This window comes from Salmo salar, chromosome 18, assembly GCF_965601325.2.
Source record: "Salmo salar chromosome 18, fSalSal1, whole genome shotgun sequence".
Taxonomy (NCBI): Eukaryota; Metazoa; Chordata; class Actinopteri; order Salmoniformes; family Salmonidae; genus Salmo; species Salmo salar.
The window spans coordinates 5,293,646-5,318,774 of NC_138308.1; the positions used below are offsets into that span (position 1 = coordinate 5,293,646).

At 41.0% G+C, this 25,129-nt stretch overlaps 1 protein-coding gene across 7 annotated transcripts in view; it reads right to left on the minus strand.

Moving 5' to 3' along the window:
• Positions 1 to 485: 485 nt before the first annotated feature.
• The window catches only part of LOC106576879 (kinesin light chain 1), a 59,733-nt gene continuing 35,089 nt past the window's right edge, over positions 486 to 25,129 (minus strand). For 3 of the 7 annotated variants that reach the window (XM_014154385.3, XM_014154384.3, XM_082964680.1), the window contains exons 8-16: positions 24,590 to 24,763; positions 23,641 to 23,740; positions 20,124 to 20,176; positions 19,803 to 19,870; positions 19,433 to 19,541; positions 15,686 to 15,844; positions 4,489 to 4,619; positions 3,385 to 3,445; positions 486 to 2,598 (exon numbers count right to left, since the gene is read on the minus strand). In XM_014154385.3, coding sequence (XP_014009860.1) covers positions 2,524 to 2,598; positions 3,385 to 3,445; positions 4,489 to 4,619; positions 15,686 to 15,844; positions 19,433 to 19,541; positions 19,803 to 19,870; positions 20,124 to 20,176; positions 23,641 to 23,740; positions 24,590 to 24,763 — 930 coding nt within the window. In that variant the 3' untranslated portion in view covers positions 486 to 2,523. Of the gene's footprint in view, positions 2,599 to 3,384; positions 3,446 to 4,488; positions 4,620 to 5,338; positions 7,502 to 15,685; positions 15,845 to 19,432; positions 19,542 to 19,802; positions 19,871 to 20,123; positions 20,177 to 23,640; positions 23,741 to 24,589; positions 24,764 to 25,129 lie in introns of those variants that run through there. The other 4 variants (XM_045700659.2, XM_014154387.3, XM_045700658.2 and 1 more) reach the window with 3 other exon arrangements.

Genomic DNA, 25,129 nt, shown 5'->3' on the forward strand with positions numbered 1-25,129 from the left:
ACTCCAAGGGTGAATTGTAAAAGCTAGTCAATTACAAAAGTATGTAACTGATAGACAGTGATTTGATTCTCTAATTATATTAGAGATGATCTGCTGGGTGTGAAAAAAATATAGTTCAATCCCATCAGATGAAATCAACATTTCTTTGTCACATGCTTTGTAAACAACAGGTGTAGACTAACAGTGAAAACGCTTACGTCCTTACAGACAATGCAGAGAGAGAAATAGAAAAATAATAACTATTGGAATAAATACACAATGAGTAACAATAACATGCTCTTGCTGTTATATTACATTGTAGATACACAGGGTACCAGGTGAACCACCATCGTGTTAACGGTTATCCCGAGTTGAACACAGAATTAACCAAACTTAGCTCACTAAGTCCTCTATCCAGCTTCATAATACACCCCTCAGGTGTCTGCCAGTCGAATACGTCATTTTCTAAAATGTAATATAACAGAGAGCACGAGAGTTAGTCACAATGGGCAGGGGGACACATTTTTATTGGTAGACAGAAAAGCAGCAGTGGAAAAGACAGATGTACAGATGACATATCCAGTATAACATGTAAGAACCAAAATAGATACAAGACAGACAGAACCTTACTAGAGCAGATGCATTGCAGCATATTGTTCAGCTGGACCTGAATGGCTTTTAATTACAAAAGATGAATCGTTTAAATATGGAGAGTAGATAGAAGCCTTATCACTTTACATCTCACAAACCCTGATTATGAAAAGTGTGGACAGATATCTGTCAAACTACTATGCAGATACCCAATATGTACCAGTGTTAAAAGGACAACAAAAACAAAGTGTTGAACAAGGTCGTATTCATTAGGGCACACTGTTTCAAGACTTTGTGTAACGTCAAACGAAAAAGTGTTTCCTTTTGTACATTTTCAGATAGTACCTCCCTGTTTGACTGTTTTCTTTCATTTTGTGCCTAGTGAATATGACCAAGCCAAGCAACTCCTTTACAGTCACATAACATGCCATTTATGTTCAATGTTGATTTTCTTTACATTACAGTTGATCAGTTGGTCCCATGTGGCTCAGTTGGTAGAGTGTGGCCGTTCCAACACCAGGGTTGTGGGTGAAATTCCCATGGGGGCCCAGCACAAACAAAATATGAAAATGTTGCACTCACTACTGTATGTCGCTCTGGATAAGAGCGTCTGCTTAAATGAGTAAAATGTTAATCAAAAGATAGGGACCCATCCAAGAGTTGTGCAAAATGATCACTCCAAAAAATAATCACATATAAACGTTTAGAAATGTATCATACTAAGTAACTCCAATTTAAACCATAATCTTAAGAGAGTGCCTGCTGGTGGTGATCATAACATCAGACAGTAAATTCAATGACCTCATTCTGGGTGGAGCCATCCTGTGAATTCAATGACTTTTCAAGCATCTTACTTCAGAACACCCATGGCACCAGCGGGTGGCAGCAATGTGCTTAACATCAGCCCTGTTATCTATGGTTACTTCCCAAATGGCACCCTATTCTCTATTTAGTATGCTACTTTTGACCAAGACCCATAGGAGGGCCCTGGTCAAACGTAGAGCACTATGTAGGGAATAGGATGCCATTTGGGACACCCGCCTATACTAGTCACACAGTATTTCATTTTATTCTCCCTATTATCTAAAGCTTTCTCCCAACACCCTGTCTCCCTAGCAATCTCAATAGGCAACTAAAGGGTTAATAAATATTAACATTATGTAAATCCTGCCAGAATGACAGCAAACCAATTTCCTACCAACATGTAGTGAGCTCTATCTAGGGGGGAAAAAAATATTTTGTTTTACAAGGTAAAAATGCAAAACAATTTGCAATGTTAAAACAAGGAATAGCGGCACAGGAATACTAAATCAACTGTAGGATTCATCAAAATGAAACAAAATGTTACAGTATTTTACAGGGATGTATAACATATCGCAATTACAGAAAAGCACAGCAATGGCAACAAAGATTCCAGATGTAACTAAACCGTGTACACACACACACACCTATAGTTATTTACTAAGGATATACAGGAAACATTTCACAAGAGGTGTGTTTCTTGCTGGGTAGTTTCCCAGTCTGATCCCAATAGCCTATAGGGACACACACGCCTGTTTCAGGAAATGCCCTGTTTTTAATGTGAACCATAGCCAACATGCCCTGTATACCTCTAGCCCAGAAAACATTCCCTCACTGGTGGAGGGTGTGGCAGGGGGGTCTTTGGGAGGAGGTCCTGATTACTGAGAGGGAGAAGCGGGCATGTCTTTGGGACCAGAGTATCTGAAAGAAACAGGCAACCGCATCTTTGGGTTCAAGGCTCAGAAGACTTTAGAGCAACATGGATGTGTCTTAAGGGCAGTGGTTATGGTAGCCGAGATCGAGGTGTAGCTGTATCTTTGGGCTTCTGGCTCTGGGAGCTGACTTGGCGTAGTAGCTAGATGTTTCTTTGGGGCAGTGGTTATTATGGTGGGCTGAGACAGGAGTAACGTGTGCTAGTATGTTGCTCATTTCTCAGTTTCCGCTGTACAGATCTACAGTGCTGGAGCTCAGGCCACGGCTCTCCTTTAGCCTGCTGATGCCTGAACCCTGAGAAAGAAAGAGAGAGAAGAGGAGTTAGAGAGAGGGGGGCATCAATATATGCATCATAATTAAAGGAAAGAAGCTACCACACAAATAAAATATCATTTTATTTATCACATGCGCCGAATACAACTGGTGTAGATTTTACAATTAAATGCTTGTTTACGAACCTTTCCCGACAATGCAGAGTTTTAAAATGAATGATAAAAAATTAAATAGTAACTAACATAAGAGGTATAAAATAAAATACACAATAATGGAGCTATATACAGGGAGTACCAGTACCAGATGAATGTACAGAGGTACGAGGTAGATAGTGTATGTACATGAAGGCAGGGTAAAGTGACTAGGCATCTGGATAGATAAGAGTAAAATGAACAGAGTAGCAGCAGCAAATGATGAGTGTAAAAGTGTGTGTGCGCAAATGTATTGCATATGTTTGTTTGTGTTGTGTCTGTATGCATGTGTGTGCGTGTATGTGTTGTTTGAAAGTGTGAGGGATTTGTGTGAGAGTGACAGTGTGTGTGTATACAGATAGTCAACCAATGGTACCCGAACTATTTAGCAGTCTGGCTATTTAGCGGTCTTATGGCTTGAGGGTAGAAGCTGTCTCGGAGCCTGTTGGTCCGAGAGACGATGCTCCGGTACCATTTGCAGGACAGTGAAGTATACAAAGAATCACTTTTATTACTAACATCTCAGCCTCACTGCTTTCATACCTTAATATACTGTAGCAGTCATATGGCTCCCTCATTTCTACATCCCACGGAGCTACTAGACAGGGTCTCTTACCTGGAAGCCATCTAGTTCGCTGGCCTTGTTCAAGTAGTTCAGGGAGGCAGCTCTCTTCATGCTGTTGGAACACCCACCAAAAAGTTATTTTTATATTTTAAATGTAACATTTATTTAACTAGGCAAGTCAGTTAAGAACAAATACTTATTTACAGTGACGACCTACCGGGGAACAGTGGGTTGGTTAACTGCCTTGTTCAGGGGCAGAACGACAGATTTTCTCAAGCCAGACTTTTGCTAGGACTGTCTGGGAGTGGTCTAAGTGATGGACAAGCCTAGTGGGAGGGATATTTAACCTGAAAACTAGCGGTTATTGGCAGAGGATTGAAACTCTTATTGGTCTATTAACTTATACCGCCTGGTGACGTCGCCTGGCAAACCAAAACTCCTTGCCACCAAAACAGGCAGAAAATGCTGGTGGTCTTTTCAAACAGCGCTTACACTAAAAGGACATTATCATTGTCACAGTATTATTCCAACACAGAAAAATCATGTTTTTGACTACACTGGGCCTTTAAGAATACCAGACCTGGGTTCAAATACATGCATGTTTAAGTATTTGTATTTAAATACTTATGTGTATTTGTTTTTTCAAATAATGTGGCTGAATCAACTACTTCTATTTGAAGTATTTTCTAATAAGTTCCCATAAATAGCCTACTATTAGAAACTACTTTGAAATACTTGTTTCCAAATACCCCTAGGACGAAAAAGACCTGGGTTCAAATGCATGGAATATTTGTGTATTTCCACATACATTCAAATATTCAACTACTTGTACTTGTAAAAAGTATAAATATCCAAATGTATGTGAAATTGAAATAGTATTTCTGAAGGACACAATAGGTTGTTTGTGATCTGAGCAGGTGCCCGCTAGTCTTTTAGACATCAGATTGATACATCTAACCCAGCTTTAGCAGATTTTGTCATGTTAATGTGAAAAGAATGTTTCAGCTTTGCCAAGCATCTTGACACAGTTTTTTCCCGTGACTTTCACTGAGTTCTTTTCATTAGGCACCAAGCAGATGAAGTTGGACTATGTCCATTGCAAAATGTTTTCTGTTGTGTGCCCTAAAGAACATGACTCAGTGATGTTGTTCTTACTTGGTGCTGGTTCTGGTTGGTTCTGGAGGTCCATTGCCCTGTAGTTTTTTCACTAGTAGCTCGCTGCTTCTACGCAGGACGTCCCTTAGCTTCCCTAGGGAACCACTGCGCTGTAGCGCCCCACTACCATCCTGTAGATACACCCACACATCAATGACCCTACACATATACAATCAAACCAGTCAGTAAATCAAACAAATCAGTAAACAAAGACAACCACACATCAGGGACCCTATATACATATTCAAATTACACAATCAGCGCAAATCAGTAGACCTGCAGATAACCACAGCTCATTAAGCTAGCAGGCACTTTCACAATAAAAAGAGACTGCAGCCCAATCCACACACTCCACATTGATTAAATAGATGTGGCATTACTGGGTTATCAGTTATTTTGTGGTAATTTCAAAGTCAGATTGAAGTTGACATGAATATGCTTGTGGCATAGGCAGATACCAATTAGTATTTCCTGTAGGCAGGGGATCCTTTTTTTTTTTTTTACGTGGCCATCTTTATGGAATAGAGGTAAAAGGTACACAAGTGGAAGAGGTGTGTGAATGTTTGGAATTTCACTAAAGAAGTGGTCTACAGTGGGCTCCATCTGTCAATCCATGCATCACTTTCATCCAGACGTGTCTGGCCTACATAATGGGTCCCTCTGGATCCAAACCAGACATTCACAAGACTTTGTAGCATCTTTTGAACTGGACACTTTTCACAGCACTTCGATATAAAGTGATTTCCATAGCATTTTTCGCTAACCCTAACCCCAGTCTCGTAACCTGCTACGTAAATTCTACTAACCTGCTGTGTAAATGTTCATGATCAGGAAGATGTGCAGAGAGAAATGACACCTCACAAATTAAAAACTTTATTTGGGAATACCAACAAGCATTGATGCAACAATCATCACAATGCAAGAAGAAATGGTAAATATTATGCAGTCCTACATTCTAAGATGGTGCTTATAGAGCTTGCCATGGAGTTTACTTCTGCCCTAGGAAACAGAAGTTCACACTATATAACATCAATTACAGACAACTTTAATAATTAATCAGCATTCCACTATAACAACAATATTGTCAGAATTACATGATGAACATTGTCGTTTCTCTCCCTCTTTTTCAGTGTTGCTTGCATTCTTAAAAAGTATGCTAGATGGTTAGGAATGGCAAAGGACATTTCAAAAGCCTGTGTAATGAGTGCCTTATCAAATCCATAAATAGCATTACTACATTTACGCATAATATGGAAATTATATTACATTCAGTTAGTTAAACACTTAAGATAATGATCTTAAACCAACACTGACTATGGGTTTTGCAGTTCAAAAAGAGGTCTAGTCAAAATGGACAATGTTCACCTGTAATGAACTGTGTGATGTAAGGGGTAGGGAAGGCAACATATTAAAACACACAAATACACACATGCAATGATTCATATGTTTCCTCAAATGGCAACACTAATATGTTCTATAATCTTAACACCAACATATTCAAAGGCAATATAAAGCAGGCAATGAAGAGCCCACATGGTCACTAACTTGCCCTTGGTCTCAGAGGTTAGAAAATCTAATTTGAAGGCAACAGATGTGCTGTTGCTTCGACAGGGATGTTTTGGTAACGTTACATGTTGGTTCTGTTACAGTAGCCTTTAACCAGATAATGTGCCACTATTCCCTTTTTAAATGTAACCTATGCACGGTAAACAATAGGCCTACAGTATGTAAAATGCTATGCATCAAAGAAGGGAGAGCAGTCTAGCCAAGAAGAACTCAAGCTCTAGGGAAATTGTGAAGGTGACAATGACAGTTTGCTTATAAAGCTGCTGTATTACACAGGCTGAAAATGCTGCAGTGTGTTTTAGTCGATCAAGACAAACAGGCAGCGGTTATTATAAGACCACATATTGGTAGTATAGTAGGTTGACATACCACCGCCTTCTTCGGCAGTCAATACACAGCAAGCATAATAAAAGTTGTAAATAAGAAGAAAAACACACTAAATTAAAAACGAATAGGAAAAAAATATATAAAAAGAGGATAAGTTTGAAACCCCAACATCAACCACTTTTGTCAAAGTTAGCCAACCTAATATACCAAAGTCATAAGCATTTATTACAATACAGTACCTTTTTAAAACTGCTCAGGCATATGGTTACACTTCAAAATGATGAAATTAACTTTAAGGAAGCAAATTTATATTTTAAGATACAGGCACCAAGTTTGTCAACTGCAGACCCCAAGCCATTTTGTATTTGATCACAGACTATTTTCACCTGCCAGCTGCTTACAGTCCTGGGAGTGTGCTTGTACGCTCTAGAAGGCAAAGCCACTCCAACACAAATACAGACTGAGGCCAATGCAAAGCAACAGTGAAGTCCTGAAGGGAGATGTGAGATGCAGACAGCCAAACCACAGCTATGTTGTGAAGGCAAAAGGACAGGTTTTGTCATGGCAACAGACTGGCGTTTTGGGCAGATGTTAAGGGCTGTGGGAGCAGTTGCAGGTTATTGTCCAAAACCACTCTGGCATTTATGCTTTGCTCTGTGTTCCCAACGGGCCACCATATTTCCAAACACTTACCCCTTCTATCATGCCATTATTAAATACAGTTGAATATTACAGATGCATGTTAGAAGAAGACTGAGGTGGAGAGAGAGAGTTGGTGAGTTTTAGAGGAGAATGTGATAGGCATGACTTCATGTTATGGGAAGAGGGAGAGAAAATTCTGACGAAGGAGCAAGACAGGGTTAGTGAAAGAAAAGGGTGAAAAGAGAAAGAGGGATCAGAGGGAAGAGGAAACCAAACATCCCAATGGTTGTCAGTACAGGGACAGAGGTGACAACAGGGAGCAGTCTCGCCGAGGACACCAGGAATGGCAGAGGAGGAGCTTTTCATTTGGTGGTAGGAGAGAAGAGAAGGCCAAAGGGAATCGACAAAAACATCCTTTACTATTTTGGTTGGGGAAGAGGAGAGAAGGATGGAGGAATAATCTTGATGTGGCTTAGGCCTGAAGGAAAGAGGAAAAACACAAACAAACATATGATTAAAAAGCTCTGGGGTGGGGGCATCTTAATTATCCTATTGAGAAAAGACGTGATCTTGGCCAAATCTGCACTGCAGTATGATCTACTCTTGATTTAAAATATAATCCATCTTAATTTGCATGGTATAAATGTTTAACTAGAAAGGAAGCATGCTTATGATGTGGCTCTGCCTTCCTATTCAAAGCTCAGAAATAATGTGTAGGCCTATGCGTTTATCGATTTACTTTTACAGCTTCACCATAAAATAGCAAATGAATGACTGGCAATCAAATAAATTCAAGTAGCCTTTCCTAACACATGAAATTCATCCACTGACCTAAATAGCCTGTAGCATCACAGCTGTTTTTGTTTGATGAATGAATATACAGTGGCCAGTTTCTGGATGGTGCTACAGCCTCCCTCCACCTACAGTGCTGGTCAGTGATGTTACTATTGTGTCTGTGTGCAGTCAGTCACTGTGACTCAGCTGTTTGCTGTACCGTCTCCGTGGGCAGACAGGCAAGGGCTGACTTGGCACACTGAGCCCAGCCAGTGACTGTGCACTGCAGACTGAAGGGCATGTGCAAGCATCAGCACTTCAGCAGCAGTCATCGAACTAACAAATTGAGAGGCTGGGTAAAAAGAGAGGTGTCTCTACTGACGATGGCTAATACACCTGAAAATCTATCCATCTCTCTATACATATGATATACTGCTGTGAAGAAACTAACAGTGGCACAAGAGAGGAATATGTATAGGCCTGATCATATGAATGCAGGACAACTAATTGTTATGAACATATCTTAAATTGTAATGAATAAACATTTTGGTTATAGATATGTTAGATAACATAAGATAATATAGACTAAGTGATAACAGCCCAAATTGTAACCCCCACCCCCTACTAGGCTACATTATAATACATGAGATACAATAACTCTGATATTCTAGTCTGTTTTCTGACATAATGACCCCCCCCCCCCCCCCAGCTTTGGTCCAACCTTAGTAGAATGCCGGAATCAAGAGGAAGAGTACAATCCACTGAATGAAGGAGGAACATTTGATGGACAGGCTGATTGGTTGCCATGGCAAGGGTAATCATCAAAAGGGTAGGTTAATAGTTGCACAAACAGAAAGATAAGGGAACTTGAAGAGGATGACATGCATAGACGATGCAAAAAAGGCACCTACATCACAAGCACAGAACACACATTCAAGTCATGCATTTTTAACAGGCACACATACTGAGACAAGTTCTTCATAACTACAGGATACGACCACAACACAACACATGCTTCCATGCTGCACAGAAAATCCCCACTACCCTCCGTGTACCGCTCTCGAACACTTGTTCAACACAGTGAGAAAGGAGTAAGGATGTAAGAGGGAAGGGACCTTGCGCCAACAATGCTGTTTTCAGCATACTTGTATTTTTTCATAACTGATAATGCAGTAAATAGGCTATTCAATATACACTGAGTATACCAACCATTAAGAACACATTCCTAATATTGAGTTGCACCCCCCCCTCTTTTGCCCTTAGAACAGCATCAATTCGTCTGGGCATGGACTCTACAAGGTGTCGAAAGCATTCCACAGGGATGCTGGCCCATGTTGACTCCAATGCTTCCCACAGTTGTATCAAGTTGGCTGGATGTCCTTTGGGTGGTGGACCAGTCTTGATACACGTGAAACTGTTGAGCGTGAAAAACCCAGCAGCGTTGCAGTTCTTGACACAAACCGGTGCGCCTGGCACCTACTACCATACCCCATTCAAAAGGCACTTTTGTCTTGCCCATTCACCCTCTGAATGGCACACATACACAATCTGTCTCAATTGTCTCAAGGCTTAAAAGTCCTTCCCTTTATCTACACTGATTGAAGTGGATTTAACAAGTGACATCAATAAGGGATCATAGACATACCAGGTGAAAACTACGTCATGGAACGAGGTGTCCCTAATGTTTTGTATACTCTGAGTCACACACTGGCCTTTAAACATGCACAAAGGAGTCAGAATCCAGAAGACAAGTTCACGTTTCAACAAAACCAACTGTATTGCACTTTGAACGATTCAAAGTGAAAGACGTCTGATCTATTGACCCAAGAGGAGCCAAGAAAAGCTTTCTAATGGAAAAAGACATCAGCTTATAAATCAATGTAGGTGATGAACTGGTAGTAAGTACCACACTAGAATTATACATGGGAAGTGATGAGCATCCCATACTCAAAATGAGTTAAGAAAACAGCATAATTATGCTTAGAAGGAGCCTTTTACTGTAAAATTTGACATGTTCTTACAGTTGTACATGTATTAAATATTGATTGATTCTCTACTCATTCTTTCATTGCAATGGATGGACGGACGGAGAAACATGTTCTCGAATCTGAAGAGTTTCCCCCTTGATTGCCATGATATTATTTCAACAGCTATGGCCATCACAAGGATGATAAACGCGAGCATTCGCCAAACAAGATTTACCTTGAGGAGACCGGCACAAACCTCAATAAATGTATGGGCTGCTGTGAACCTCATTGGACAATTTAATACAGTGTGATATATCAAAATCAATTTGTAGCAATCTCATTGGCAGAACTCAAGTGGATGAGTGAGCTTTGTAATCTTCTTACAAGATCATAAATTACACCCATGTGAAAGGTCTGATGATATGGTACTAGGTCCGCACAATTCCTGTAGGAGACAATTTTGGCTAATGGAAAATATATTTTTAAACCCTCTGCATATCCGAATAATTGAGTTCAGACTGTGATAGCAAGCATCATATTTGTTCAGCCATCATACACGATTCAACAAATATATACTCTACCCTTCTTTAAAAGATAAATTCCAGATCTGAAAATAATGACATGAACATATGCAGAAAATAACGGAAAGGATTATGATGACACATGAATCAGCCGCAGCACAGCAGGTGGTTAATGGGTAATGTAGTGCAGTTCAAACCAACGGAACACAACACGTTAAACATTGCTGGCCTGTGTTAAAAAGGTGAGCCTCGCAGGCTAGCAGTTGTGGAACATGCGCGTTTGGAGTGGGAGGGGTGCAGTGAGGAGTGGCTGGGTGTGCTAGTGAAAGAAGGAGGCACAGACTCAGACTGGGGATCTCAGGGCAGTACCAGAAAAGGGCATCCCAAATGGCACCCTACAGTGTTTCCCCTATACTCATATATATACAACTGGTAATGTATACATACACAGTATCAGTCAAAAGATTGGACACCTACTCATTCAAGAGTTTCTTTATTTTTACTATTTTCTACATTGTAGAATAATAGTGAAGACATCAAAACCATGAAATAGCATGTTTTCGCTTTGCCATTATGGGGTTTTGTGTAGATTGCAATGGATTTTTTTTATTTAATCCATTTTAGAATAAGGCTGTATGTAAAGTAACAAAATGTGGAAAAGTCAAAAGACTTTATATATTTTTAAGGATCGTAAAACGTTTTCAGTGTAAACTTAAACGAAAACATGAAAAGATCATGTTTGAGAACTAATAATCACCAAAATAAAAACTAGACAGTCATAGCATGGGTCCCCCATTTTGAAATTGTACAGTGGCAAGAAAAATTGTGAACCCTTTGGAATTACCTGGATTTCTGCTTAAATTGGTCATAAAATTGATCTGATCTTCATCCAAGTCACAACAAACACAGTCTGCTTAAACGAATAACACAATTATGTTTTCATGTCTTTATTGAATACACCATGTAAACATTCACAGTGTAGGGTGGAAAAAGTATGCGAACCCTTGGATTTACTAACTGGTTGACCCTCCTTTGAAAGCAATAACCTCAAGAAAACGTATTCTGTAGTTGCGGGTCAGACCTGCACAATGGTCAGGAGGAATTTTGGATCATTCCTCTTTACATAACTGTTTCAGTTCAGCAATATTCTTGTGATGTCTGGTGTGTGAACCGCTCTCTTGAGATCATGCCACTGCATCTCAAATCGGGTTGAGGTCCAAAAGGTGTATTTTCTTCTGTTGAAGCCATTCTGTTGTTGATTTACTTCTATGTTTTGGGTCGTTCTCCTGTTGCATCACCCAACTTCTGTTGACCTTCAATTGGCAGACAGCCTAACATTCTCCTGCAAAAAGTCATGATAAACTTGGGAATTCATTTTTCTGTCGATGATTGCAGCTGTCCATGCCCTTAGGTAGCAAAGCTGACTCAAACAATGATGCTCCCTAAACCATACTTTACAGTTGGGATGAGGTTTTGATGTGTGCTGTGTGCTGTGCCTTTTTTTCTCCACACATAGTGTTGTGTGTTCCATCCAAAAAACTCAACTTTAGTTTAATCTGTCCATTGAATATTTTGCCAGTAGCGCTGTGGAACATCCAGGTGCACTTTTGCAAACTTCAACTTTTGGACAGCAGTGGCTTCTTCCGTGGTGTCCTCCCATGAACACCATTCTTGTTTAGTGTTTTACGTATCCTATACTCGTCAACAGAGATGTTAGCATGTTCCAGAGATTTCTGTAAGTCTTTAGCCAACACTCTAGGATTCTTCTTAACCTCATTTAGCATTCTGTACTGTGCTCTTGCAGTCATTTTTGCAGGACAGCCAGTCCTAGGGAGAGGAGCAACAGTGCTGAACTTTCTCCATTTATAGACAATTTGTCTTACTGTGTACTGATGAACATCAAGGCTTTTAGAGATACTTTTGTAACCCTTTCCAGCTTTATGCAAGTCAACAATTCTTAATCTGAGGTCTTCTGAGATCTTTGTTTGAGGCATGGTTCACATCAGGCAATGCTTCTAGTGAATAGCAAACTCAAATTTTGTGAGTGTTTTGTATAGGGCAGGGCAACTCTAACCAACTTCTCCAATCTGATCTCATTGTTTGGACTCCAGGTTAGCTGACTCCAATTAGCTTTTGGAGAAGTCATTAGCCTAGGGGTTCACATACTTTTCCCAATGTACACTGTGAAATGTTTAAAATTATAGACAAGAAAAATACAATAATTTGTGTTATTAGTTTAAGCGCACTGTGTTTGTCTATTGTTGTGACTTAGATGAAGTTCAGATCAAACTGTATGACCAATTTATGCAGAAATCCAGGGAATTCCAAAGGGTTCACATACTTTTTCTTGCCACTATGTTTGAGTCACTCAGATAGCATAAGAACATGTCTTAAACCATAGCAAAATGTGTATAATTGCAGGGAATTAGCTTTAAAACTGCACATTTTCTCTCAGCAGTCAGCCCTATGACGAAATGTGTATAATAACAGGAAACTAGCTTTAAAACAAAACATTTCTCTCTGACCCATGGCCAAGAGGAGGGCCTCTAAAAATGTTTGGGAGACAATGCCATTGGCCATGCCCACTAACATGCCCCCCCTCCTCCCCTACGCTAACGATGAGGTCACAGTGCCTATTTTGGACGCAGCCTAGCAGTAAACTCTCCCTATTAGTCCCTATCGGCAGAATCCCCTTCTCACTATCCCTCACTGACTTAGTCATGGCCCATCGGCAGCAGATCTGTAGCCTGGCTTGCCTGCGCAGTAATAGCCCATTAAGTGCAGTAAGTGAGAAGGGGATTAAAGCACACGCCAGAATTGGAAGTCCAGATGTCCAAACAGGGACAAGCAGCCAGCATCTAACAGAGGCATTTCACTGCCAGGCTCAATTGGTTTGGATCCTAACCAGGTTTGGGCCCTTCCAGGGTTGGGGTCAATGCCATTTAAATCCATTCAACTTTCTGAATTGAGTGCATTGAAATGGAACTTCCCCAAACAAGGATGAGTGAAAGGAAAGGGGGATAACCTAGTCAGTTGGTCGACTGAATGCATTCAACTGAAATGTGTCTTCCACGTTTAACCCAACCCCTCTGAATCAGGGGTTGGGTTAAATGCGGGGGACTGCCTTAAATCGACATCCACGTCATCGGCGCCCGGGGAACAGTGAGGGCCCTGGCAGAGTGGTGCCAGGAAAATAACCTCTCCCTCAATGTCGACAAAATGAAGGAGCTGATCGTGGACTTCCGGAAAGAGCAGAGGGAGCACGCCCCATCCACATCGACAGGAGAAGGTGGAAAGCTTCAAATTCCTCGGCGTACACGTCACTGACAATCTGAAATGGTCCACCCACATAGACAGTGTGGTGAAGAAGGCGCAAGAGCCTCTTCAACCTTAGGAGGCTGAAGAGATTAGGCGTGGCCCCTAAGAAACTTTTAAAGACGCACAATTGAGAGCATCCTGTTGGGCTGTATCATCAAATGCATCGTTCGCAACCCGCTGGCCTCTCCATAGGGTGGTGCGTTCTGCCCAACGCATCACCCGGGGCACACTGCCTGCCCTCCAGGACACCTATAGCACCCGATGTCACAGGAAGGCCAAAAAGATCATCAAGTACAACAACCACGCGGGCCAGAGCCTGTCCAACCCGCTATCATCCAGAAGGATGTCAAAGCTGTGACTGAGAGACTGAATAACAGCTTCCATCTCAAGGTCATCAGACTGTTAAATAGCCATCACTAGCCGGCTTTCACCCGGTTACTTAACCCTGCACCTTAGAGGCTGCTGCCCTATATACATAGACATGTAATCACTGGCCACTTTAATAATGGAACACTACTCACTTGAATAATGTTTACATACAGCTTTACTCATGTTAATACTGTATTCTACACTACTGTATTTTAGTCAATGCCACTCCGACATTGCTCATCCTAATATTTATATATAGTTTTCTTAATTCCATGATTTTACTTTTAGATTTGTGTATTGTTAGATACTACTAGGGGTGGCAGGTAGCCTAGTGGTTAGAGCTATGTCAGTAACCGAAAGGTTGTTTGGATCGAATCCCCGAGCTGACAAAGTAAAAATCTGTCGTTCTGCCCCTGAACAAGGCAGTTATCCCACTGTTCCTAGGTTGTCAATGTAAATAAGAATTTGTTCTTAACTGACTTGCCTAGTTAAATAAAGGTTTAACAAAAATAAATACTGCACTGTTGGAGCACAAGCATTTTGCTACACCTGCAATAACATCTGCTAAATGCTTATGTTATTGACTGTACGATTGTTTATCCCATGTGTAACTCTGTGTTGTTTTTGTCGCACTGCTTTGCTTCATCTTGGCCAGGTCGCAGTTGTAAATGAGAACTTGTTCTCAACTTCCCTACCTGGTGAAATAAAAATACACATATTTATTTATGTGACCAATAAAATAAAATTTGATAACTGCCTTCCTCAGGGGCAGAACGACTGATTTTTACCTTGACAGCTCGGGGATTCGATCCAACAACCTTTGGGTTACTGGCCCAACACTTCTACCCGCCAGGCTACCTGCCACCCCTATACTAATCAAGCTGTGAGCTATCAGATTGACACAATAGCTAGGTGTCAATAAGGTAGGACAAACAGTATAGCCCGGTGAATTCTGTAAAAAGGGATTCTGCCTTCCCAGGATGCCCCAGAGTGAACCTGTGCCATTTGTTTCTCTCCTGTTTAAGCAACATCGGCAACATTTAACAAAACTGTTGGATATTAAAACGAGAAATAAAATACTTCAACAAGCGCCACCCAAAAAATGTAACACATACAAAGCCAGCAGTTAAAATTAACAGGAGTTACACATCAGGTTATGCCAGCACTCAATCAGCTTTGTGCCTTTCCAAAAAGGATTTATAGATGACGCTTTGGTGAGGACAGGGCAATAATACAGAGAGCTGGCTGACTGATACAATATATATATATATATAGAATACAATTCCTTATAGATGCATCTCCAGGACCAACCAGGAATGAACAGCCTTGATTGCCTTGCACACATACTTTACTCCTGATGACACTGTCAGCCTCCCAAATGTTTCATGCAAAATGTGCGCCCGAAATGTGCGCTTCAGACGACGGTACACTCCCTCTCATGGATTTAACTCCCTCCAGCAAAATGCTTACACACCAATCCAATGCTTTTAAATCCATGATAGGTAGTGTGCAAGTACACACGTCGGGAAAAGTGTGTAGAATTGGTACACAACCACTGTATGCAGTGTGCAGTGTTTAAGATTAGGACTGCGGGGGGTGTGCAATATGTACCAGCCCATCAGCTCAGCAGTGTACTGTGTATAACTGCTCTGTCCATCATTAAGGCCACCGGAGTTTAGGGGACTGAATAAATTGATGTGGATTTGTACTCACCCCGTTCCACTCTACGCCCATACTCACTTCCTCGACGGTCTCAGAGCCGCTCTCGTACTTGACGCTGGACAGGCTGTCCCGGCTCCTCCGCCTCTCCCTGTCCCCCTCGCCATCCTTTAAGATCTCCACCACACGTGTCTGTTGGATGGGGTCTATGCCCTGGGGGAGGGACCAAAGACAGGCGCCACAGACACACACAAATACACACAAACAAACACATGCATACACACACAAACCCACACTTTAAGAAATCACTAACCTTGAACAATTAAATGGCTAGCTAGTGCATTCTGGTACAGATGGGCTGTGAAATTAGAGTGGAATTACGGGGGTGTTATGTGATATTTGTTCCACTGCCTCAGGCATTGTGCTGGTGCATGGAGACAATGGAGCCACTACAGAGACATGGACACTACAATGACAGTTACATGAGAGTGATGTTAGTAGGGATACATGGAGACTATTGACAGTTCCTGTTATAATTAAGCCACTTACTGTGTTGATCTGCATCCAAAGCATGGTAGAGAGAGGAAAAAATAGCATGAGATTCTTTGCCCTGACCCATCCTATGAGCAGGTAATGCATACTGTACACACTTACGCAATAGGTGTGCACTAATAGTTTATTGGTATATGAGGAAATATTTATTCAAATCATACAAGTATTCAAGTATCACAAAAGCATTGTAGCTTAAGGCATATACAGTGACTATAGAAAGTCTACATCCCCTTGAACTTTTTTCACATTTTGGGATTGAGATATTGAATTGTAATATTTTGTCATTGATCTACACCAAATACTCATGTCAAAGTGATTAATTTTTTTTTTTTAAACTAAAATAGTAATTTCATAAGTCTTCACCTCCTTTGTTTAGACAAGACTAAATTAGTTCCGCAGTCAAATGTGGCTTAAATTATTTTTTTGCATATGTTGATGTTGGGGTGGTGCTGGAGATGACGAATATGAAGCTGACTTTGGGTTAACTGCCTTGTTCAGGGGCAGAATGACAGATTTGTACCTTGTCAGCTCGGGGATTCGATCTTGCAACCTTTCGGTTACTAGTCCAATGCTCTAACCACTAGGATTCGCTGCCGCCCCGATTGTTGAATGACTAACCCTTGCTCTGTCCCCATACAACAACTGTAAGGCCCCTTGCATTTCAAGCACATTAAACTACAAAGACCAGGGAGCTTTTTGAAAGCCTCAGAAGGGCAGTGATTGGTAGATGGGTAACAATAAATCCGACATTGAATATACCTTCAAGCATGGTCAAGTTAATAATTATGCTGTGGATGATGTATTAAACCACCCAGACACATCAGTGATGTCACCATGAGACCATTGGTGATTTTAAAACAACTACAGAGTTCAACGGCTGTGATGGGAGAAAAGAGAATATGGATCAACACATTGTAGTGATTCCAAAATAATGACCTAAATGACAGTGAAAAGAATACAAAATAGCCCAAAACATGCATAGGTATGAAACAAGGCACTAAATTAATACTGCATTAAACAGAGAAAAGGAATAAAACATTTCTAAATGCAAATCCTTACGTTTGGGGCTAATCCAACAACACTGAGTAACTGCCTATTTACAGTATTTTCAAGCATGGTGGTAGATGAATCATGGTATGGGTATGTTTGACATCGGCAAAGCCTGGGGAGTTTTTCAGGATAAAAATAAACTTGGAGGCAAGCACAGGCAAAATCCTAGAAGAAAACCTGCTTCAGTCTGCTTTACACCAGACACTGGGAGAGGAATTCACCTTTCTGCAGGACAACCTACAACAAAACCACATCTAGACTGTTTCTTACCAAGAAGACAGTGAATATTCCTGATTTGCCAATTTACTCTTTTCACTAAAATCTGCTTGAAAATCTATGGCAAGCCTTGAAAATTGCAGTTTAGCCATGATCCTAACACCTTGACAGAGCTTAAAGAATTTTGAAAATAATAATTGGCAAATATTGCACAATACAGGTGTGCAAAGCTCTTATGAGATTTAACCACGAAGACTTACAGCTGTAATCGCTGCCAAAGGTGTTCCTAACATGCATTGACTCAGGGGGGTGAATACTTATCTAATCAAAGTACATTCATGTTTTATTTTTTAATTAATCTTTAACCTGTTGGGTCTAGGGGGCAGCATTTGCACGTCTGGATAAAAAAAATGTACCCGATTTAATCTGGTTACTAATCCTACCCAGTAACTTGAATATGCATATACTTATTATATATGGATAGAAAACACTCTAAAGTTTCCAAAACTGTTTGAATGGTGTCTGTGAGTATAACAGAACTCATTTGGCAGGCAAAACCCTGAGACATTTTCTGACAGGAAGTGGATACCTGATGTGTTGTATTGACTTTAAACCTCTCCCATTGAAAAACACAGGGGTTTAGGAATATTTTGGCACTTCCTATTGCTTCCACTAGATGTCACCAGCCTTTACAAAGTGTTTTGAGTCTTCTGGAGGGAGATCTGACCGAACAAGAGCCATGGAACGGTGATGTCCCATTAGACACCTGGCGCGCTACTTCATGTTGGGTACCCTCGTTCCAATACGTTATAAAAGGCTATGCATTCGTCCACCTTGAATATTATTCATGTTCTGGTTAAAAAAGGCCCTAATGATTTATGCTATACAACGTTTGACATGTTTGAACGAACGGAAATATATTTTTTCCCCTCGTTCATGACGAGAAGTCCGGCTGGCTTACATCATGTGCTAACGAGACGGAGATTTTTGGACATAAATGATGAGCTTTTTTGAACAAAACTACATTCGTTATGGACCTGTGATACCTGGAAGTGACATCTGATGAAGAGAATCAAAGGTAATGGATTATTTACATAGTATTTTCGATTTTAGATCTCCCCAACATGACGTCTAGTCTGTATCGCAACGCGTATTTTTCTGGGCACAGTGCTCAGATTATTGCAAAGTGTGATTTCCCAGTAAGGTTATTTTTAAATCTGGCAAGTTGATTGCGTTCAAAAGATGTAAATCTATAATTCTTTAAATGACAATATAATATTTTACCAATGTTTTCTAATTTTAATTATTTAATTTCTGACGCTGACTTGACTGCCGGTTATTGGAGGGAAACGATTTCCTCAACATCAATGCCATAGTAAAACGCTGTTTTTGTATATAAATATGAACTTGATAGAACTAAAAATGCATGCATTGTCTAACATAATGTCCTAGGAGTGTCATCTGATGGAGATTGTAAAAGGTTAGTGTATCATTTTAGCTGGTTTTATGGTTTTGGTGACCCTGTCTTTGACTTGACAAAACATTACACACAACTCTTGTAAATGTACTGTCCTAACATACTCTAAATTTATGCTTTCGCCGTAAAACCTTTTTGAAATCGTAAAACGTGGTTAGATTAAGGAGATGTTTATCTTTCAAATGGTGTAACATAGTTGTATTTTTGAAAAATTTGAATTTTGACATTTATTTGGATTCAAATTTGCCGCTCTTGAAATGCACCTGCTGTTGATGGAGTGCACCACAGGTGGCACGCTAGCGTCCCACCTAGCCCCAAGAGGTTAAGAAATATTTAAATGTTTCATCCACTTTGGAATTAGAGTGTATTTTGTGTAGATCGCTGACCAAAAAATTACATTTAAACCCATTTTAATCCCTCAGTGTCCTGAGTTAACAGTGTCATTCGTGGTCATTTGTGTACATTATACACTGTGTGAGTATTTATAGCTACAGTATTATCCTAACCTGCTTGCGGGACCTCATGGCACACTCCTCCAGGGTCTCAGCGGCCTCTAGCTTGCCCTGTCGGCGGTACAGAGCTCCCAGGTTTCTCAAGGTGGTGTTCACTGTTGGGCTAGAGGGCCGACAGACACAGCAGTGGTCACTCATAATGATGACAGGTGTGTGTTCAGTAGGGTACACCGTAGTTTTGCAAGTTCAGAACATGAGATTAATCTCTTATAATAACGCTATGCATAATTGACAAAACTACATTGCCCTGTTATATAGAAACCTTTGAAATACATCATCTCAATGTCTGTTTGAATAGGGGCAAGACTAATGACTTAATGTGTTGTTTCAGCTAAGTCATCACAATTCGTGGCTCTTGGCTCACCTGTTCACTTTGCAGGCCTTGTACCAGCCTCCATACTCGCCGTACGGGGTGTTGTCTCTGTGCTTGCCCTGGAATCAAATCAAAGTTATTGGTCGCATACCCAGATTTTCCAATGTTATCGCAGGTGCAGCGAACTGCTTATGTTTCTATCTCCAACAGTGTAGTAATTAAAGAGAGACAAATAGAAGTGGCGAGAGATGAGTGGAACTTCAGACAGTAACTATAACATTCATGCTGTTATAAAGAGGCGTTATTGAGCTCCACCTAGTATGGCCTTAGGTACACATGTGAGATCAACGTAGGTAAATACACAAAACCCACCTTACTCATCTCCTCTCTCTCTTCGGCGTGCATCCAGATGGGTTTGTTCTCAGCTGCAGATAAGAGAGAGGAGAGGTGTTCTGTACAAAGTTGTCAGGCTGACCACAAACAGACATATACAGTGCCTTCTGAATACTTTCCGACCGCTTGACTTTTCCAAATTTTGTTACATTACAGCCTTATTCTGAAATGGATTAAATATAAAACTTCTGCAATCTACACACAATACCCCATAATGACAAAGCAAAATCAGTGTTACACACATACAAATATAGTTCATACCCTTTGCTATGAGACTGAAAATTTAACTCAGGTGCATCCTGTTTGCATTGATCAACATTGAGATGTTCTTACAACTTCATTGGAGTCCACCTGTGGTAAATTTAATTGGACATGATTTAGAAAAGCACACAACTGTCTATATAAGGTCCCACAGTTGACAGCGCATGTCAGAGCAAAAACCAAGCCATGAGGTCGAAGGAATTGTCCATAGAGCTAAGAGACAAGATCGTGTCGAGGAACAGATCTGGGGAAGGGTACCAGAACATTTCTGCAGTATTGAAGGTCCCCAAAAACACAGTGGCCTCCATCATTCTTAAATGGAAGAAGTTTGGAACTACCAAGACTCTTCCTAGAGCTGGCCGCCCGGCTAAACTGAGCAATCGGGGGAGATGGGCCTTGGTCAGGGAGGTGACCAAGAACCCGATGGACACTCTGACAGAGATCCAGAGTTCCTCTGTGGAGATAGGACAACCATCTCTGAAGCACTCCACCAATAAGGCCTTTATGGTAGAGTGGTCAGACAGAAGCCACTCCTCAGTAAAAGGCACATGACAGCCCACTTGGAGTTTGCCAAAAGACACCTAAAAACTCTCAGACTATGAGAAACAAGATTCTCTTGAACACTTTGGCCTGAATGCCAAGCGTCCCGTCTGGTGGAAACATGGTACCATCCCTATGGTGTAGTATGGTGGTGGCAGCATCATGCTGTGGCAATGTTTTTCAGCAGCAGGGACTGGGAGACTAGTCAGGAGCGAGGCAAAGATGAACGGAGCAAAGCCCAGAGAACCTCTTGATGAAAACCTGCTCTAGAGCGCTCAGGACCTCAGACTGGGGCGAAGGTTTACCTTCAACAGGACAACAACCCTAAGCACACAGTCAAGACAACGCAGAAGTAGCTTTGGGACAATTCTCTGAATGTCCCAGCCAGAGCCCGGACTTGAACCCGATCGAACATCTCTGAAGAGAACTGAAAATAGCTGTGCAGCGATGCTCCCCATCCAACCTGACAGAGCTTGAGAGGATCTGCAGAGAAGAATGTGAGAAACTCCCCAAATACAGATGTGCCAAGCTTGAAGCATCATACCCAGAAGACTTGAGGATGTAATCGCTGCCAAAAGGTGCTTCAACAAAGTACTGACTAAAGGGTCAGAATATACTTAAGTAAATGTGATATTTCCCCCCAAAAAACTATACATTTGCAAAAATGTCTAAAAAGCTGTTTTTGCTTTGTCATCATGGGGTAGTGTGTGTGGATTGACGAGGGGGGAAAAAACGATTTAATCAATTTCAGAATAAGGCTGTAACGTAACAAAATGTGGAGAAAGTCTAGGGGCCTGAAAACTTTCTGAATGCCCTGAATATGTTCTGAGGACCAGGCAGTGCACCTCTCATTTCTATTCTTTAAAGTGGTTGACGCAGCATTCTTCAGATGGAATAAAAGTTGTCATTGTTTCAAACCAATAGGTATTCTGAACTATTAATGATCAAGACTTGGGACTTTCACAAGAAATTGACTGTACCATTAACATTTCTCCTAGAGATGAAATGTAACCTGCTAAATACAGTTTCTCTCATTGAAACTAGACAAATCAATTAAAGTTATTTTGTAAGTTGAGACAGAGGTCACAAATAGTCAATTTTAAGAATAAAAAGACAAAGATAATATATGACACATGGTAAAATTGTTATACTGCACCTACTTTGTCTAAACTTCATGAACAAGCCTTGAGGCAATTTCGAGAATCCACCAAACTCTTTTAGTTTTGCTCTGTCAGCTTTAATGTTCCCTTGTGCCAAGTCGCACTCTTTCTAAAGCGACATTCCAAAGTAGGATATCGAATCGCTTGAGGCAGACCATTAAATAGCAGAGTTTAACCAAGTTTATCGTAAAAGGAATAAGAGCAAGGAAAGTTAATGTTAAATTAGAAAACCCCCTCTTTATTTTGTCTCTTGAAAAATCCTATCATCCTCTGACTGGTGAGCGAGCCTCGCCTTGACGAACCAACGACACTCTGTTTAGAACACTGTCCATTCTTTAACCCTGTGTCCGTCAGTGACCCTGCTCGCTGGGGCAAGACAAGCGGTAAGACAAGAGGCATATCGAGAAGATTTGCATGTTGTAAAAACATGACATCTTTCTAAGGGAGCCCTGCCCTACCACCTCTGCTCATATCTTGATTATAGAAAACTACTTGTAAATGCCAAAATATTGGAAACACTTGAGTAAATGAGGAATACAAAGTATATTGAAAGCAGGTGCTTCCACACAGGTATGGTTCCGGAGCTAATTAAGCATTTAACATCCCATCATGCTTTGGGACATGTATAAAAATGCCGGGCAGGCCATTATTTTGGCTACTATGGCTATGCCACCATAGGATCCCAAATCCCCCATCCACAGGGCACGGGTGGTGATTGAATGGTTTGATGAGCATGAAAACAGTGGAAACCATATAACATGGCAGTCTCAGTCACCAGATCTCAACCCAACTGAACACTTCTGGGAGATTCTGGCGCCTGAGACAGTTTTCCACCACAATCAACAAAACACCAAATGATGGAAAAATAGTGTTGCATCCCTCCAGTATAGTTCCAGACATTTGTATAAATCTATGCCAAGGTGCATTTAAGCTGGCTCATGGTGGCCTAACACTCTATTAAGACACTATTATTATTATTTGACCCTGCTGGTCATCTATGAACATTTGAACATCTTGGCCATGTTCTGTTATAAATCGCCACCCGGCACAGCCAGAAGAGGACTGGCCACCCCTCATAGCCTGGTTCCGCTCTAGGTTTCTTCCTAGTGTCTGGCCTTTCTATGGAGTTTTTCCTAGCCACCGTGCTTCTACACCTGCATTGCTTGCTGTTTGGGGTTTTAGGGGTTTCTGTACAGCACTTTGACATCAGCTGATGTAAGAAGGGCTTTATAAATACATTTGCTTGATTGTTTGACTTTGTTGGTGTTTCCTTTATTTTGGCAGTTACATGTATATTCCCCTTCTGCGGTAAAAGCTTCATTGAAAAGCATTGATGTAGGAAATTCAATTTGGCTCATATCCAACCTTAATTCACTCCACCATATACATTCCTCCTACAGATAACCATTAACTTCTGGTGTAACAACCAGACTGTGGACCTTCTCCTTTCCATAGGTTACCTGATGATTAACCATATTTCAAATCAGAACCCATCAGATGCATTGGATCATACAGTAGAACTCAGTTCTTCTTACCATCGACAGATCCAAACTCTTTCTCATGGGCACGGGTCAGAATCTCTTTGTACAGAATCTCAGCCTCCTTGTATTTCCCCTGTTTGAGAAAGCAGGATGCCTGGAGAGAAAAGGAGGAGAAAAAAAGTACTTATCAATGTTGTATCAAAACGAGGGTATTGAATCACACTGTGCTCCCTGAAAGAACATGGCCAATCCATCCATCCATCCACATATTTCCCCAGTGTAGTTCAGGGGCTCATGAACAATGATATAGCACTACTGCGCCTGCCTCTGGGTCTCAATACAACACCTTAATGAATCATAAAGCAGACAAGATATGAGTGGGCGGACGAGACTAGCTACGGGACTGAAAGCTGGCGGAGAATAGACAAAGCCCCAGTGGCCTTGTGCAGTGCACCAGTTTGCTTTACATACTAATTGAGACCGTTTTCCCGTTTGTAGAGCGACGAGTTCAATTAACTACAAAGCAAAGGTGCCGCTGGGTGTCAATCATGCTGTGAATGTGAAGCAAACTCTAAAAGTGGAAAATCCTTGGTTTCTTTTCTCTGAATACCAATATAGATGGTTCATCCTGACAATCAAATTCTGTGTCTTTCAGAATACGAACTTTGAAACTCCACAGCTGAATGTGAAGTTATGCTTTTATTTAAAATCTATCAAAACTCTGGGCAAGCATCTTCAGCATCTACAACTGTAATTACAAGCCACTCCCACAGGAACATAACTAATCTAGGGACACAGAAACCCTGACTCTAACCAAACATGCAAGTTCAAACTAATCCACACATGGTTTATATGGGTGTGATTTTGTAAGTGAATGACTATGCACATTATCATTTGTTTTTCTAATTGGACAAGTCCAGGTAGTTCCTCTCCCTGTTTCAGTCAATTTTCTTCAGTTTGGTGCCTATTGAACACCACCCAAGTGTTGCCCAGTAGTACTCACCAGGTTGTTCTTGGTCTTGGCCACATTGGCATCGTCGGGACCCAGTCTGCACTCATAGATCTCCAGGGCGCGGCAGTAGTAGTACTCCACCTCCTCATACTTGCCCTGGTTCTGACACAGCAGGGCCAGGTTGTTCAGCTGCTTGGCCACATCTGGGTGGTCCTTGCCCAGTACCTGAGAGGGACAAAAACATAAGAGGTATATGTATTTATATGTTGTTTGGCAACCAGGAAGGTCAATACAGTATCCATGTAATTATCTACATGGTTGCATGAACGAATCATATAATTAAAACGGCAAAATAACAGAAATTCAACCAAAACCGGTATAAAATGTTCAAATAAAAACTGCCAAAACGTTAACACAAATCAGTAGCTTTTTCTAAGCATATTATACAACTATCTTAGTGCTGCAGGCAGAGAGCTTAACTGTTTTGTCTACCATTTAAGTACGTCTCAACCTTTGATTGTGTTCTAATCTGCTTAATTCAATCATTTCCCCAAGTCTCTTTCAGCAGTCAACATAAGGTTTCTCCACTCA